General features: G+C 44.0%; 1 protein-coding gene across 3 annotated transcripts in view; it reads right to left on the reverse strand.

Annotated features, from left to right (window-relative positions):
* Positions 1-15,491, reverse strand: part of PREPL (prolyl endopeptidase like) — a 419,271-nt gene that overhangs the window by 171,065 nt on the left and 232,715 nt on the right. For all 3 annotated transcript variants that reach the window (XM_069234002.1, XM_069234004.1, XM_069234003.1), the window contains one exon: positions 10,979-11,182. In XM_069234002.1, the coding sequence (XP_069090103.1) occupies positions 10,979-11,182 (204 nt within the window). The remainder of the gene's footprint in view (positions 1-10,978; positions 11,183-15,491) is intronic.

Raw genomic sequence — 15,491 nt, forward strand, 5'->3', positions numbered from 1 at the left:
CCAGGAGGTCGGTGGAGTTGGTGTTAGTGGAGTGGAGTCAGCCAGATGGAAGTTGATGTCTCCCAGGAAGATGTAGTGGTCGGATTCAATTGTGAGTGAGGTGATGAATTCTGTGAAGGTGTTGCTGCACTGCCCTTAGACAGGTATCAGAATGTGCTCCACTCCTCCTGCCTAACCCTGAAAGCTGGGACTTAGACACTTTTTCAAAGATTTTTGCCTAGAGAACCGAAAGAAGACCAGGACCTACCTTCAATCATAATAAGAATAGTAACAGTAACAACAATGATAATATTAACAATAATAATACTAACAATAACAATGTCAGAGTGTACTCGTCCTGCCTAACCTCAAAAGCTGGGACTTAGAAAGAAACTTTTTCGAAGATTTCTGTCTGGTGAACAGATAGAAGACCGGGACCTACCTGCAAGTCGATCAGCCGAGGGTGCATCACCAGTGAGCCTGACTTTGCAGCAGCTCCAGCTACATTCTACTCTACAGCTGCAAATCTGATTCAAATGGTCCAATACAGAGTAGCATCTGACAACGTTAAACCCTCTCCGACTACATCCTCCAGTCTTCTCTCACCAAATGAATCTGACTTCCAGAAAAAAGACTATGTCTGAAGGTAGAAATATTACTGGACCTGATGCTGAGCAGCATCCGATTGACGTTGATGGCTTCCTGGGCGAAAACACCAGACTTTCACCGCCTGGAGCTTTTTCCACCTTCGTCAACGGCTTCACTGGGACCTCATCCTTCATCAAACCATTGTCAATGATCTCGTCATTGGATCCTTGCCCAGCTGAGGACTCTACCTTGTCAGAAAAATATTAAGTCAGAATGTAATACTTTGAACAGGTCATGCTGGGGTCGTGTCTCTGACCTACAGTTCATCATTGGCCTTAAATCTTACCTTTGTCCTGGTCTCATGGACCAGTTGACAATAGGGCGTTTTGTGCTTTTTTGCACAAAAATTTAATTCAGACTTTAAAATTGAATATCCCCTTATTAGATTTATGTTGTTTTTAGTGTCATTTTGTTCATTAAAATATTCTCTATTGATTTTTATTGTGTTGTGTTTTGACTTAAGTATTTGGTATTTCCAAATGCAAACCTGCTTTATGGATATGGTTCCTTCTATAAGTTTAACAGATATTATCTCTTATTTTTTCTTGTTTTTATCTCATTTTCACGTTTGATGGGGGTCTACTTACTTTTTTATTTTCACTACTTTTTGTCATTCTAGCCAGAACTTTTATTCAAATACGAGTCTTCCCACTTGAGCCAAGAGAAAGGGGCCATTCGCAAAACATGAGTTGGGTGTGGGATTGGCTTTAGAACTACATTAGTTGCATCCTGACAAAGCTTGAATAATGTTGATGGAACATAAGAAAGTTATTAGAAAACGAGTAAATGGAAATATGAACTAAAGTGAGACCACTGTCTTTTGGTGATAATAATAAAAATAACAACTAAATTTTTTGAAATAATAGACATGTTTTTAAAAATGTTTTAGAATGCCATACTTTCTAAGGTCTTTATTTTTTTATCATTCTAATATGTCCAAAATGTATTTTGTGGAGATCTACGCCATTAAAAATATTACTACTGGGCATCGATATTGTGCGAAATGACCATAATGTGACATACCCAAAGGTAAACAGTTACTAAATAATATGAGGGCAGAGATGAATCCTGCTTGAAACAGTCCTCTACATTGATGTGTATCTAGTATATACCACTCTAGTATAACTTTTTAATGTTGCCTCTCGTATAACAAACTTATCTCACCTCTTACTGTAGGCTTGTCTAGTTGCAAAAGCAGAGAGCTGCTACTGAGCAGCTTTACTTCTCGTGTTTCGCTCCTGCTAAGAGGCTCAGCCTCGCCCCGTGCCCCCTCTTGCTGGCTCCTGACGGGGGATAGTACAGCCAGCAGAAAAATGTCGAGGAAGGAGGAAGTGGCTGTGACTGCGAGGCATAGTATGGAAAAAGGAAACATGCTATAGGGAGGAGGCTGCACCTGCATTTGTGCCACGTGCTTTTGCTCTTACTGTCAGCCACTCCTTGGCATGCACAAATCTAATGTTTTTCTGACTCCTCACGCATACGTGGTTGTTCATTTGCTGAGTTATGACTTTGATGAACAATCTGAACAAAAAGAATGATAAACAGCATTCTCACCTGAGAGGACAAAAGAGCAGTGGCGGCTTCTGCCGTAGGGCATCGGGGCATTGCCCCACTGAAATTTTTGCCCCTTTGGCGCTTCTCTTTTCTCCCAGTTATTTCACAGTACACACACATTTATTTTCTTTTGTGTCCACCCCGGCAGTTACAGTTAGCTTTAAGTGCTGTCACTGCTGTGGGCGGTTCAGTTCAGCTGTGAAGGGGGTGGGGGTTGGGCCTAATTAAATTGACTGACTGACTACGCAAGATGAGTCACGTCAGTCTGATAATGAAATATAATAGTGCTTGCAGCCAGACGTCAGAGCCTAGTAGTGCGCATGTCTGGTGGGATGGCTGCCTTTCTCCGGCCAGCCGGACTTGCGCATTAAAGGCTTTCTCTTCAGTTGCTCATTAGTGAGTGGGAGTTGCTCAAAGCCGCAACCCCCAGTCTACTTATGAGCAGTGCATTAGGCCGCTCACACCAGTGCTGGCGCAGATCTCATGCTGTGTAACAGCATGGAACCCACGTCAGGATTGGCTAACGCGTTTGCTAGCCTGGTGTAGGCGCCTTCTAGTGCAGGTTGTGCACATGGGGTGGGAGGCTCTGCTGCCTCTCAACGGAACATTACATGACCAATCACTGTATGGCTTATCATGAAGCCATGCAGTGATTGGGCATCTCTGGTGTTGTTGCTGCCTGGGGCAGGGCGGGGCTGCTCTGTCATTGTGGTGGTGGTGTGCGTGCAAACAATTGATTGTAACCATCGAGCATGCGACTGAAGCGAGCCGAAGATTTCCCTGGTCTCAGCCCCTCAGTGTGGTGGACTTTGAAAAGATTCTTTTCAAAAGCAACAAAAGTAAGTAGTGGCATAAAGTTGTGTTGCTAAGGTTTTGGCAGTTTTGGGTCCAGGGTGGCGCTGTGCCAAGTTGCGAATGGGAGGCTCTGGTGTGACGTTGCAACTTGCCGGATCGGAAAAGTAAATAGTAGTGTTTGTTTTGTTCATCACAACACAACCAACATCACTTGAAATAACAATGCGCATTTCAAGCCTGTATTCGTTTCATACACTATGATGAGAGAGACATAGGCTTTAAATATGCATTGTTATTTTGAGCGATCTTGGTTGTGTTGTGTTAGGAATGGGGTCTTTGGTTGGCAGTCAGGTTACCTCCTGTCCAAGCAAGGACCCTCACTCTAGTCACGGTAAGTCACACACAATCCAAATTATCCTGTGCCTATCCTCTGGTAGCTTGGCACTGAGCAGTCAGGCTTAACTTAGGAGGTAATGTGTAAAGTATTTGTGCAATAAATCATGCAATAACACAGTATAAACACACCACACAGGGTTAGAAAAATATAGAATATTTATCTGGATAAAAAAAGGTCAAAACGATCAAGATTTGACAAGTACACATTGAAATATCACTTTAGAGAATGTTAAAGAGAGCCCTAAGTTCTTAAAAGAAATAAGTGTCTCTTGCAAGCACAAGGTACCTGGTTTGCGTCTAAATTATCCGCAAGGGACCGCAGGTGAGGAGATGCGTTGAAAACGGGGAGAAGGGCGTCGGTTTATCCGGACACACACGGATGAAGCGTCAATATTTTTTCACACAGACAGGGCCTTGCGTCTATTTTTGGCGCACGGACTTGGATCGTCTTCGGGTTGCTTGGTATATGGAAGCCCCGGGGACGATGCAGAGAAATCCTGGGCGTGCAGGACGAACTCACAGGAGCTGCGTCGATCCGGTGAGCAATGCAGGGAACTTCCTGTGGCACGCAGGTGGTGCGTCGTTTCTTCTCACAGGAAGTCAGGCTGCGTCGTTCCGGCTCGGCTATGCGTCGATCCGGTAGGCCGTGCGTCGAAGTTCCGGTCGCAACGCTGGCGCTGTGTTGATTTCCACTCGCGGAGCCTCGGCTGCGTCGTTCAGGTTCGGCGTGCAGTGATTTTCTCACTGCGTTGCAGGCTGTGCTTCGTTTCTGGCAGGCTGTGTGTCAAAATTTCACTGCACCAGGAGCTCTTTGCAGAGATGAAGTATTTTTGGCCCTGAGACTTCAGAAAACAGGGGGCACGCTCAATCCAAGCCCTTGTTAGAGCACATCTCAGCAGAGCCAGAGGGCAGCAGGGCAACAGTCATCTGCAGACAAGCAGTCAGGTGAGTCCTTTGGGCAGCCAGGCAGCTTCTCTTGGCAGATTGCAACTTCTGGTTCAGAGTTTCTTCACCAGTGGTATCTCGTCCAGGAGTGTCTGAGTTGGTAGGGTAAGAGGCCCTGTTTAAATACCCAAATGTGCCTTCGAAGTGGGGGAGACTTCAAAGAGTGGCTTAGAAGTGCACAAGGTCCCCTTTCAGTTACATCCTGTCTGCCAGGGTCCCAGTATGGGGCTTGTCAGTCCACTGTGTGAGGGCAGGCCACTGTCCTTTGACATGTAAGTGTCAGGCCCTCCACCCTCCCAAGCCAGGAAGACCCAATCAGTATGCAGAGGTGTGCAGGTGTGACTGAGCATCCTGTGTTTGGGGTTGTCTGAATGGCATGCACAAGGGAGCTGTCAACTAACCCAGCCAGACGTGGATTGTAAGGCACAGAAGGATTTAAGTGCAGAGAAACGCTCACTTTCTAAAAGTGCCAGTTCTTAAACAGTAATATTAAATCCAACTTCACCAGTCAGCAGGATTTAGTATTACCATTCTGCCCATACTAAATATGACCTTGTTACTCCTTTCAGATCAGAATCTACCACTCAAACAGTATATGAGGGTAGCCCTAATGTTAGTCTATGAAAGGTGCAGGTCTCACAGCTGTGTAAAATGGATTTAGGAGTTTTACACTACCAGGACATATAAACTACATAGGCACATGTCCTGCCTTTTACCTACATAGCACCCTGCCCTATGGGTTACCTAGGGCCTACCTTATGGGGGACATATGTACAAAAAGGGGAGTTTAGGTCTTGGCAAGTACTTTTAAATGTCAAGTCGAAGTGCGAGTGAAACTGCACACACAGTCCTTGCAATGGCATGGTTACGGGGCTACTTATGTGGGTGGCACAATCAGTGCTACAGGCCCACTAGTAGCATTTAATCTACAGGCCCTGGGCACATGTAGTTCACTTTACTGGGGGCTTGCAAGCAGATTAAATAAGCCAATTGGGCATGAACCAATCTCACCATGTTTTAAGGGAGAGAGCATATGCACTTTAGCAGTGGTTAGCAGTGATAAAGTGCAGAGTCCTAAAACCAGCAAAAAACAGTTTCCACAAAGTGGAGGGAGGTAAAAGGTTAGGGGTGACCACCCTATGGCTGTCAGGTATAACATGTTGTGACAAACAAACAAACGGGACACACTTCTTTTCCAATCCGTCTGTGGCCTGGAAACATAATTATTCATTATGTTTCCAGGCCATAGCCAGATCGGAAAAAAAGAGTGTTGTTTGTCCTTCAGCAACTTGGTTTGAAATTACAATGCATATTTCAAGCCTGTGTAGTCTCATGTACTATGATGAGACATAGGCTTAAAATGTGCATTGTTATTTCGAGCGATGTTGGTGTGTGGTTGTGACCCACTCCTTCAGCAACTTCGCTTGAAATAACAATGCATATACGGCCTATGTCTCCTTCATTATTAATGAACATGTGATGTTGTGTGGGGTGGTGGCTGGCGAGGTTTCACATTTGATTATCTGTGGGATGAGGCTTGTCATTACAGTACTTTCTTTGCTTACTGTATGTTTTCCTCTTTCTCCACTCACACGCGCTGGGTCTCAGTGCTGACCGGGGATGTTGTTCCCTGATTTTATGCTTGTGATGTCCTCATTCATGCAGGTTAGGAAAAACCTGTGAGTCATATGGTGGTACTGCATTTGCTAATCCATCATCTGCTGCAGATTTTAACAAAAAAAATATTAATAGCTCAGACAGATCAGAAGTTAATAAAAAAAGTGCCAACATGTTCTTCGCGCTGTTGAGGGCCCTTTGTAAATGTTAACGTCATCTTTCAGTTGCTTATTTCTGTATTTAGCAGTTGGTATTAATGAGGTGAATTATTTACCTAGGCAGTAATAACCTTTGTAAAATGTACAAAATAGTGAAGAAATACTAACCAAAAAGTGCTGACTATGGCAAGACCCTATTTTTCATAAAGTCTGCAAACCCTCACAGGAGATCCAAGAACGACTCCTTACCTGTGTTCATGGACCCTGGACCTCGGGTGGCTGACTTCAAAGGCCAAACTGGGGACCTCAAACTGTGCCTAGGGTTCATAGTTTAAACATTTTAAGAAGACACCTGAAAAAGGCATCAATAAATAATTTTACAGTTTTGAAGCACTATGAGGCCTGGCCCCATGAAAGTGACACGTTCAGGGCTGTGTGTATGTTGAGGGTGGGTGATGAGGATAAGACCATGGTTGGTAGTTCTTTACATCCATTGGCTGTAGTTTTTGGCAGAACACAACTCTGACTTGCATCCTAGGGAGCCAATTAAATCTTTCAGGTTTCACTATGAAAAGGGCATCTCGAAGGTCCAGAGTGCTCTAAGAAATCTATATAGCAGACCTTATAAATACTTATTTGTAGTGAAGATACAGGAAGGAGATGTGTCCTACATAGCACTGAGGGGCCTGGAGATAAATTATTTTGAGCTGAGCAATTACACAGAAGCGCAGCTGGAGGAACTGGTGTGTGATTTCAGCGTGGCAGCGATGGGGTGGGTACAAGTGGCCATGCAACACACTTTTGTGATTGTCATTAGTAATCTCGAAAGAGGCATTTAATTTGTATTTTAAACCATTTGTAAGTGGTGGCGATGTACTCTGCTAGTCGCAGCACACGTAGCGATCCATGTGATAGAAGAATGATGCACACCTTGCTGTTTTAAAAACAACCATTTACATTGTTTTCAAAATATGCTTTCTCCAAGAACAGCTCAGCAGTGAATCCCAATTGAGATGTGTCACTCCCCAGATTTTCATAGTTTGTTGTGTAGGATATGAAAGTGGGGTTCTCATTGATCCTTTCTCTCATTGTACTGCTGGCTCCACTTTTTTCACACTGTGCGTTTGATTGAGAGTACTGTATTTTTGTAATTCAACCTCCTTCTGGTGAGATGAAATAAAGTGTGATTGGTTCATCCATCCACTCTGCATGCGAGGAGCTCACAGCATTCACAGCCTGCACGGTGCTCTTTGCTTCTGCAGTTTGGTCTTTGAAGATGTTTACAACACTAGCCCCCACACAGCCATAAAACTGGCCCATAAACTCTGTGAACTGAGACTGGCCCATCTGGAGCTGAGGGGACAACTCTCCTGTCTCTCAGGTAGGAGGACAATGTCTGGGTAAACCCTGACATTGGACGTCTACACAAACAGTTGGGGGTAGAGACACTGGGCTTCAGCATTGTTGAGTACTGCCACTGAGGTGAGCACTAGAACACAATCAATCAATAATTTGTTAAGTGTGCTACTCACCCGATAGGGTCTCAAGGCGCTGGGGGGTGGGGGGAGGGGGAGGGTGGGTGCTACTGCTGGAAGAGCCATGTTTTGAGGTGCTTTCTGAAGGATAGGAGTTCCTGGGTCTTGCGTAGGTAGGTGGGGAGGGCATTCCAGGTTTTGGTGGTGAGATGGGAGAAGGATCTTCCGCCGGAGGTGGTGCACAAGGAACCCCTTTTCACCTAACATGATTTTCTCAGGCAGTGCTTGGCTTTGGCGTATAATATATGTGTTAATTATGTAATATTTTTCTTTACAGCATCTGGTAAATCCCTGACAATTTTTACCTAATTTGTGGGCAAAGAACAAGGGGGTACAGAAACCACCCACCTTTGCTGCTACACAACGTACTGTTTAAGGTAAGGAAACTAATGCTATATTAATTGTGCATGGTAGATAAGTGCTATCTGTGTGCAGTGGTCTATATGGTGGGTGAGGTCACATCAGTATCAATTTGAGGCATGAAACTGTATAATCAATATTAGAATATTGGAAGCTATAATCTCTGGTCTATGCCTGACTTCAATCTATCTAACATTTACATTTTATGTTTTAGCTGCACCACTCTCATTAAGTTGTGTGGGATCATACAGCCTTCATTTCAATTGTTATTGTATCCAAAGTACAGCTTAATTTTTGATAACTTTGTTCTGCCTGTCAACTGCAGCAGGTCATGATGCCTTTGCTGAGCAACCACCACTACTTCATGAACAACAGCTGCATCCTTTCCAATGTTTGTTAAGTGGTGCAGCTGTTTTTGGTGATGTGGTGGACAAGCAAGAGGAGCTAATGGAGTTCCAGCATCAGGATAGGGGTGATGTGATCACATTTCTTCATTCCCCCCAATGAGACGTGCAGGGCCTTGTAGGGTGCCCTACTGACTATCAATGTTTATTCCTTCTTGTCTCATTGTGTCCAGTCTGACAATTCACAGTAACTTGTATTTCGTCAGTAGATTTCACTGTAAAGAAAATATATAACAATAAATAAGGAAATCTGTGTGGCACTCAGCATTGTTATCTGAAAGTCTGTTATGAAGTTCTGTGGTTTGGTTATAGCGAATAAGCAGCTACTTACATCATTATCATATGAACTCTTTCTGTTGATGACAGAACTACACTTTCACAATTGTCTTTTTAACCTTCTTAAGTTCTCAGATTTACTTAAAAATGCACCATTTGCCCACTCTTTTTTCTACATTTTCAGTGGGGGAGAACCCACCTCCCCCGATTCCCCCTTGTGACAGTCGGGCTCGCTCACAACAGACCAATAATGATGAACTTTTACGCCCCACCACTTTCAAATCTCACCAGCCGCCACTGCAATAGAGCAGATCATAGGAGAATGGTAGAAAGTACAGAAAAGATGGCTGCCATTTTATTATAGTAAACAAAACATTGTGCTTTAGTTTTGTTAGCTGATATTAAAATGGAGAGTTTTGTTAATCTATATATAATTCGTAAATTTCCAAATTCCAAAAATAATGTTAGTGAAATTGGGCCCTTATATGATATGAGAAAATGTTAATCTTCATTCTATTTTTTAATTCTCTTAGAATCAATGTATATAAATTGGGACTCTTCTCTCTCAATGACCATCTTTAGTCAATTATTCCATCTTTGACAATTTGCAGTGTACTTCAGACTTTTGGGGCATTTACAAAAATCCAGAGGTGCACATCAAATTCTACATGCATCCTAAATTCTCTTGTGTAATCTTGCAGCCTTACCCTCGCTATTGCACGTGAAAGTTCGAGATCTGGCACAGCACTGCTGATCAAGGTACATGGGATTAGCATTAATAAGTGGTGATTATTTCTGACGATGTATAGGTCTAGGCACTGATGGCTTGGACCTGTTTGTCTGGGCTATACTCGTTCCATGGTCTATGGCTTTTCTGGATATAAAGAGGGATACTAAGAGTGAAGTTTGCAAACACTTTTCCTAATTGAAGGCTTTTTAAAGAGCACTATCATTACCCATAGCTCTTTCTTGAAAGTGTGGTTGGCCGTTTGAATTCTGAAAGCTTCTTCCATCTTGTTTCATAGTTGTTCCTCAAAGGTTCTCATTGTTCTTCCAACATATTTTGCCTAACATAACGTTTGTGGGATTGAGGCAGATTTACCAGCTCATAAGGCCCTAGCTGTGACTAAGTGGGGTATGACCTTCTGTAGGAGAGTGAGCCCATGTTCTCCAGAACGCCTTGTGTGGGTGCATTTTATTTGGCAAAGATCACTAGATACATGAAGAAAATAAACTCACAACAATCCTCTTTTGTAAAGTTATAAGGTGGAGCCTTGTTAGCTAACTGCATCATTTTTAAAGCTCATGTTCTGGTCTCCCGCATGAGCACAGTGAAAGAAGTGTGGGTAGCCGAGCAAGGCTGGCAATCCGGGCAGTCAGCCCAAAGGCAGAAAGGACTTGATATTCTGTCCAGGCACAACTTGTGGTGTTACACAGTCATTTTTATCATAGCTGAAGCAGTAACAGTGTTCATAAAATACTTACTATTCTCTAGCAGAATACTGTGATTGGAAATAATGTACTTATTCAGTACAACCACAGGCATGCATGCTTCTACCAAGACTGTGTATCTATCTATCCATCCGCCTGTATACTTAAACGTATGTACCCATGCAATTATCTATTTATCTTTCTTTTGCCAAATATTAATCCACAGCTTCCTGCACATCTTTGCACATGCATTCATCCAACTATTCACCCCCATGCGCCCATCATTCACCCACACTGAAGCATCCATCTACAAACCCACAACCAAGCATTCCTGCATATACCCAGTCTTGCACCCATCCAGATGTGCAACCACGCCAGTCTATCTATAAAGACCCCCACTAATCAAATGCGACCATTAGCATGCAATCACTTATCCATCCTTGTATATGACCAAACAGTTATCAAACCATCCAGGCATCCTACCAACATCTACCTATTTCTGCTCTGTATAGGCCCACATGAATGTTGCCTCACTGCATGTGTATGTATATGTGTTGGGAATGCGCTTCTGTGTATTGCCTGACTGTATGTATATTGGCGCCTACATGGGTTTTCTAATTACGTATCCAAAATATCACACAATATAGGGCCATTCCAAAAAATAAGGACCGATTGTATTTTTCAGTGACCATTTTAAGACCTGCTCGTGCTTCGATGGACGATCTGTGAACAATGTGCATAAACTCGGTTTTACTCTTGTTTAACCGTCTCCATACAAACGTACTAAAAATCTGCCTGTAAATCGTAATTTCAGCAGGGAGCAGAGCAATCAACTGGTTTCCACGGCATAATGCAGATTTTCGGAATACATCTACGGTACCTTGCTCTCTGCTTCCAGACGTACGGTGCACAGATGGCTGGTGTTCTGCACGTCTTGATAAGCCTCCACAAAGAGCTCATTGGCCGCCAAGGAATATACAAATCGCACAGGTTGTTGTACTGGAGACGAAAGCTTGAACCCCAAGGAGCTGCTGCCGGAACCACACAGGCTTTCTGATTCAAATGCGCAGGCCCACGCAGGTAGCTAAGAAAATTAAATCATTAACACGCTTAGCATGATACATATGCTTTTAAACCCCTGAATAAACTTCCCCAAAACCTCTATTTGACGCAGTGAGCGAAAATAAATAAGAGAGAGCACAACGAGTTTTCGTTTCTAATTTACAAAGAAATACATTTCTAAAGGAAATGAAAAACGGCGAATAAAGCACAAGCTCACAGTGGCAAGCTTTTACCTGCACTCCTGTTCTCTCTTTCGTAATAACCTTTTTCCACACAAAAAGTGCATAATGCAATTCAACTGCCATTTCAGACGAAAATATAATGTGTTGAAAATATAAATCCAATTCTATAATATTCATGCCAAGCGCAAGTGTACAATGTACAATAAGGAAGAAAGAGGGATAATGATCGGAGTCTGGCACTGTGATCAAACATCAAAGTTAGAATATGCCCTCAATTTGCTGCCTGCGTGTGCCCTCTCTGCATATGCAGGCTAAGTGTAGACTATGTATTTAACAATCTCTCTTTAAACGTGTAAGCGGCCCTCTCTCTGTTCTGCCCTCCTTACTTCTTGTACCGTAGCCAAGCCAAAGGCCGCCACTGATCCGCTGAGTGCCTGGGCCCTTCAGCTCCCTGCCTCAAAATTCATCCCGGCGGCCAAGAACAAAACCTTTCCTTGGCACGCCGACACCGCGAGACCTGCTGCTATTGTGCGGAGACTACCCGCGTGACGAGAAGTGAAAGAAATCAAGCCTCATTCTCGGAGAGCAGCGGGGACTAGTCTGGGAGGCCCCCGGCTGCACAGGCTGCGCATTCGGTCTTAGCTGCACGCTGCAGAAAGACTTCACACGCTGTAAAATCAAAAGTCACATTTTCTATTAACTCGCACGGAAGGCTCGAGAGAATGCGGTACCTGCTAGCTGTGCGCCTTCCCATAGGTCTCGAAATAAAAGCGTCAGCCAAGTACAGCCAGAACATTGTGTTTACAAAGAGGGAATTGAAGTTGGTTTGAAATCAAGCAATAATATAATTATCTTTTGTGACGGCACAATGATTGTTTTAAGAAATTCAAGTACTACAAGACTGATGAAATGGATGTTCAGAGTTATCTTTTAGCGGCCTTAACCGTGTGTGTTGTTCTAAGCAGGCCCGTGCTGCCACAACGCTAAATGCCCCCAAGTAACGCTCTGGGGGGGGGGGGGGGGGGGGGGGGGGGGGGGGGGGCGTGGCAGCAAATAGCATAATTAACGACTGCAAATTCGAAACCTTGATTCACAAAATGTTAATCTGCAGCCCTGAATAGATCACTCACACATAAAAATGAACTGGTATCCATTGACTCACAGCTCATATTTACAATGGGAGGGGAAGGAGCGAGGGGCATACATAAAAAAAAAAAGTAAAAAAAAAAGGCACCTACCTGTAGATGATCTCTCCTCGAGTCGCATCTTAGGACAGCTGGGTTAGAGATGTTTAAAGTGCGCATGTGTAGCTGTCCGTCGCAAGATGGCCGGCTAAAGGGACATGCGCACTTTAAACATGTGCATTGCTCCCTGCTGCTACTCGGAAGCAATTGTCATGCCCCATCCTGACACTCGGTTCAGGACCGGGCGTTGAACAATAAAATGTTAATAAACAAAGTTTATTACCATTTTATTTCTCTGTTATGGGGGGCATTTTGTTGGCGGGGTGACGCTCTTCCGCCCACGTGGAGGGGCTGCCCTGCGGGTATCGTTATTTTAGTGTTATTTGTCATTTATATTGCGCTCAATCTTAACCACTGTACATTCGATAGCCCGGACATCTCTTTCAACTCGGTTCCAGCGGTGCAATTTTGAGTATGAGTAAGGCTTGCATGGACAGGCTGTGGTCCTGTCAGCACAGCCACATGCAAAAGGTGGTGAACACCCACACACTGGTACTTTTGAGAACACACACATACAAGTAGGAGGTAGTTTTCCATATGGAAAATTGTCACATATTTTACTTTTGCCAAGGCTAGGATAAAATCAGTAATCATGGTAGGAAAGAAAAAAAGGAACACCCACAAAAGTAGTGGATATGCATGGGGAAGGTAAGACTCCAAAGGAAAAAACAATCACATTGGAGAACCAAAAAATAAAGTTACTCAGTACCAATGTCCGGTATGTTAAATCTGAACATTAGGAACGTTAAGCTTCCCTAGTTCTGAAGTGTAAATCTTTAAACATGAGTGTCACAGGGAAGTTGCGTAAGTTGCAGCTTTCAGGAGCATTTCTGGAATCTTTTGTCAACTGCAGGGAAAGGAAATCATAAATGTCTTCAAATGTGGAAGTAACCGTATGCGAGCAAATGTAATATTTCTGCATGAGTATGGTCCATGATATACATCTTCTTTTGCATCTGCCACATACGGCTGTGACAGAAAGGTACATATTGCTTTAGGATTTAGAAAGAACCAAAGCACCAAAACAGCTCTCATGGTGGCCTCTGACGACATTGGAAACATCCTGGACCAAGGAGAAACCGCAGCCCTCATCCTGCTCGACCTAACATCGGCCTTCCACACTGTACCCCACAACACCCTCACCAGAAGATCCCACAAGATTGACATACAAGGATATGGTCTCAAATGGATCTGTTCCTTCCTTACAGGAGGGACCCAGAGGGTCAGACTGCCACCCTTCACATCAGAGACCAAGACAATGATGAGCGGTCTTCCACAGGGATCGTCCCTCAGCCCCACTCTTTTCAACAGATACATGACACCTCTTGCCAACATCATCCAATCACAAGTCATTACTGTCATCTCATATGCCGATGACACCCAACTCATCCTCTCCGTGACGGACAAAACAAACACCACTTGAACCAACGTCACCGACTGCATGGCCATGGTAGCAGACTGGATGCAAATCAACTGCCGGAAGCTCAGCTCTGAGAAGATGGAAGTACTGGTCTTCGGCAACATGCCCTCTCTATGAGATTCCACCTGGTGGCCATCAGAGCTAGTTCCAACACCCATACCCATAGACCACAGAAGAAATCTAGGGATCATCCTAAATGGCAAACTCAGCATGATGGCTCAAGTCAACACAGTGTGCACCTCCTGCTTCCACATCCTTTAAAGATCTTCAAATGGTTGCCTCAGAACACCAGATGGACTGTTTGCAAGCATTTATCACCAGCAGGCTGGACTACGGCAACATTCTCTATGCCAGAATATTCAAACAACTCCTACACAGACTCCAGACCATCCAGAATGCAGCCGCAAGACTCATACTTGACCTGTCATGGCTGCACCAACATCACACTGCAATTAAGGAAGCTTCACTGGCTCCCCACCCACAAGCACAGCCAATTCAAACTTCTCACACACATACAAAGACCTACAGAAAACAGGACCACAATACCTTAACAGCTGCATACACTCTCCCCAACTCACCAGACACCTATGCTCTTGCCTCACTCTCAAACACACTCCCCACATTTGTAAAAGTAAAACTGAAGGTTGCTCATTCTCTGACATCGCACCCAAGGCATCAAACAACCGCCCTCAACACATCAGAGCCTCCTCACTTCTCGAGTTCCACAAGAAGCTGAAGACCTGGAACTTCAGATAAGCACCCTTGGACCATACACCTTGCCCAAGGGCCTGGATACCCTCTAGGGTGATTAGTGCACTATATAAATTAACATAATATGGCAATGTGTTTACGTGGCAAGCTAGACTATCCATCTGTGGATTGCCTACAAACTGCACTCCCAGGGAAACTGTCAGTAAGCTGGAAGAGTCCCTTAGATCTTCAAGGCTTCCAACCTCTACCGTGGGATGCTGCAGTCAGAGACTAGATTTTGCTAGAGCACCTCACTGTACTTGGAAAGCAAAAAAGTGATGGGTGAAGCGCTTGAATGAATCACAGCCACTGGAAATTATGCATTCCTTTCCATTGTTTTTTGCCCTCTTTGTTAGATCAGACTGAGATCAACTATACGCAATTCAGTTTTATTGCTGCTCCAGTAGAAGAGTCTAGAACAAAGCGCCAGGACAGGTCTCTGCCTGATGTGAACAGAAGCGATTCAAGAGCAATGTTCTTGATCCTGTACAGTGCTCCACTGTCTTTTGGCTAGGTTCACGCTATAGAAGTACCACTATATAGGGACTCGTTGTGGAAGGGCAACTTCAATCCACTGTCAGTGTAAGCTTGGGACCCACACCAGGGCAAATTTCTTGTACTTAGGGCATCTCACTTTATTTGGGCACATCCGTCATATTTAATTTGTAATATAATTAGCATCATTCGTATTTTTAGATTTAGAGGCATTTGCTTCAGCCGATGCTGCAGGTTGCA

Source organism: Pleurodeles waltl, chromosome 5 (assembly GCF_031143425.1).
Source record: "Pleurodeles waltl isolate 20211129_DDA chromosome 5, aPleWal1.hap1.20221129, whole genome shotgun sequence".
In the NCBI taxonomy this organism is placed as follows: Eukaryota; Metazoa; Chordata; class Amphibia; order Caudata; family Salamandridae; genus Pleurodeles; species Pleurodeles waltl.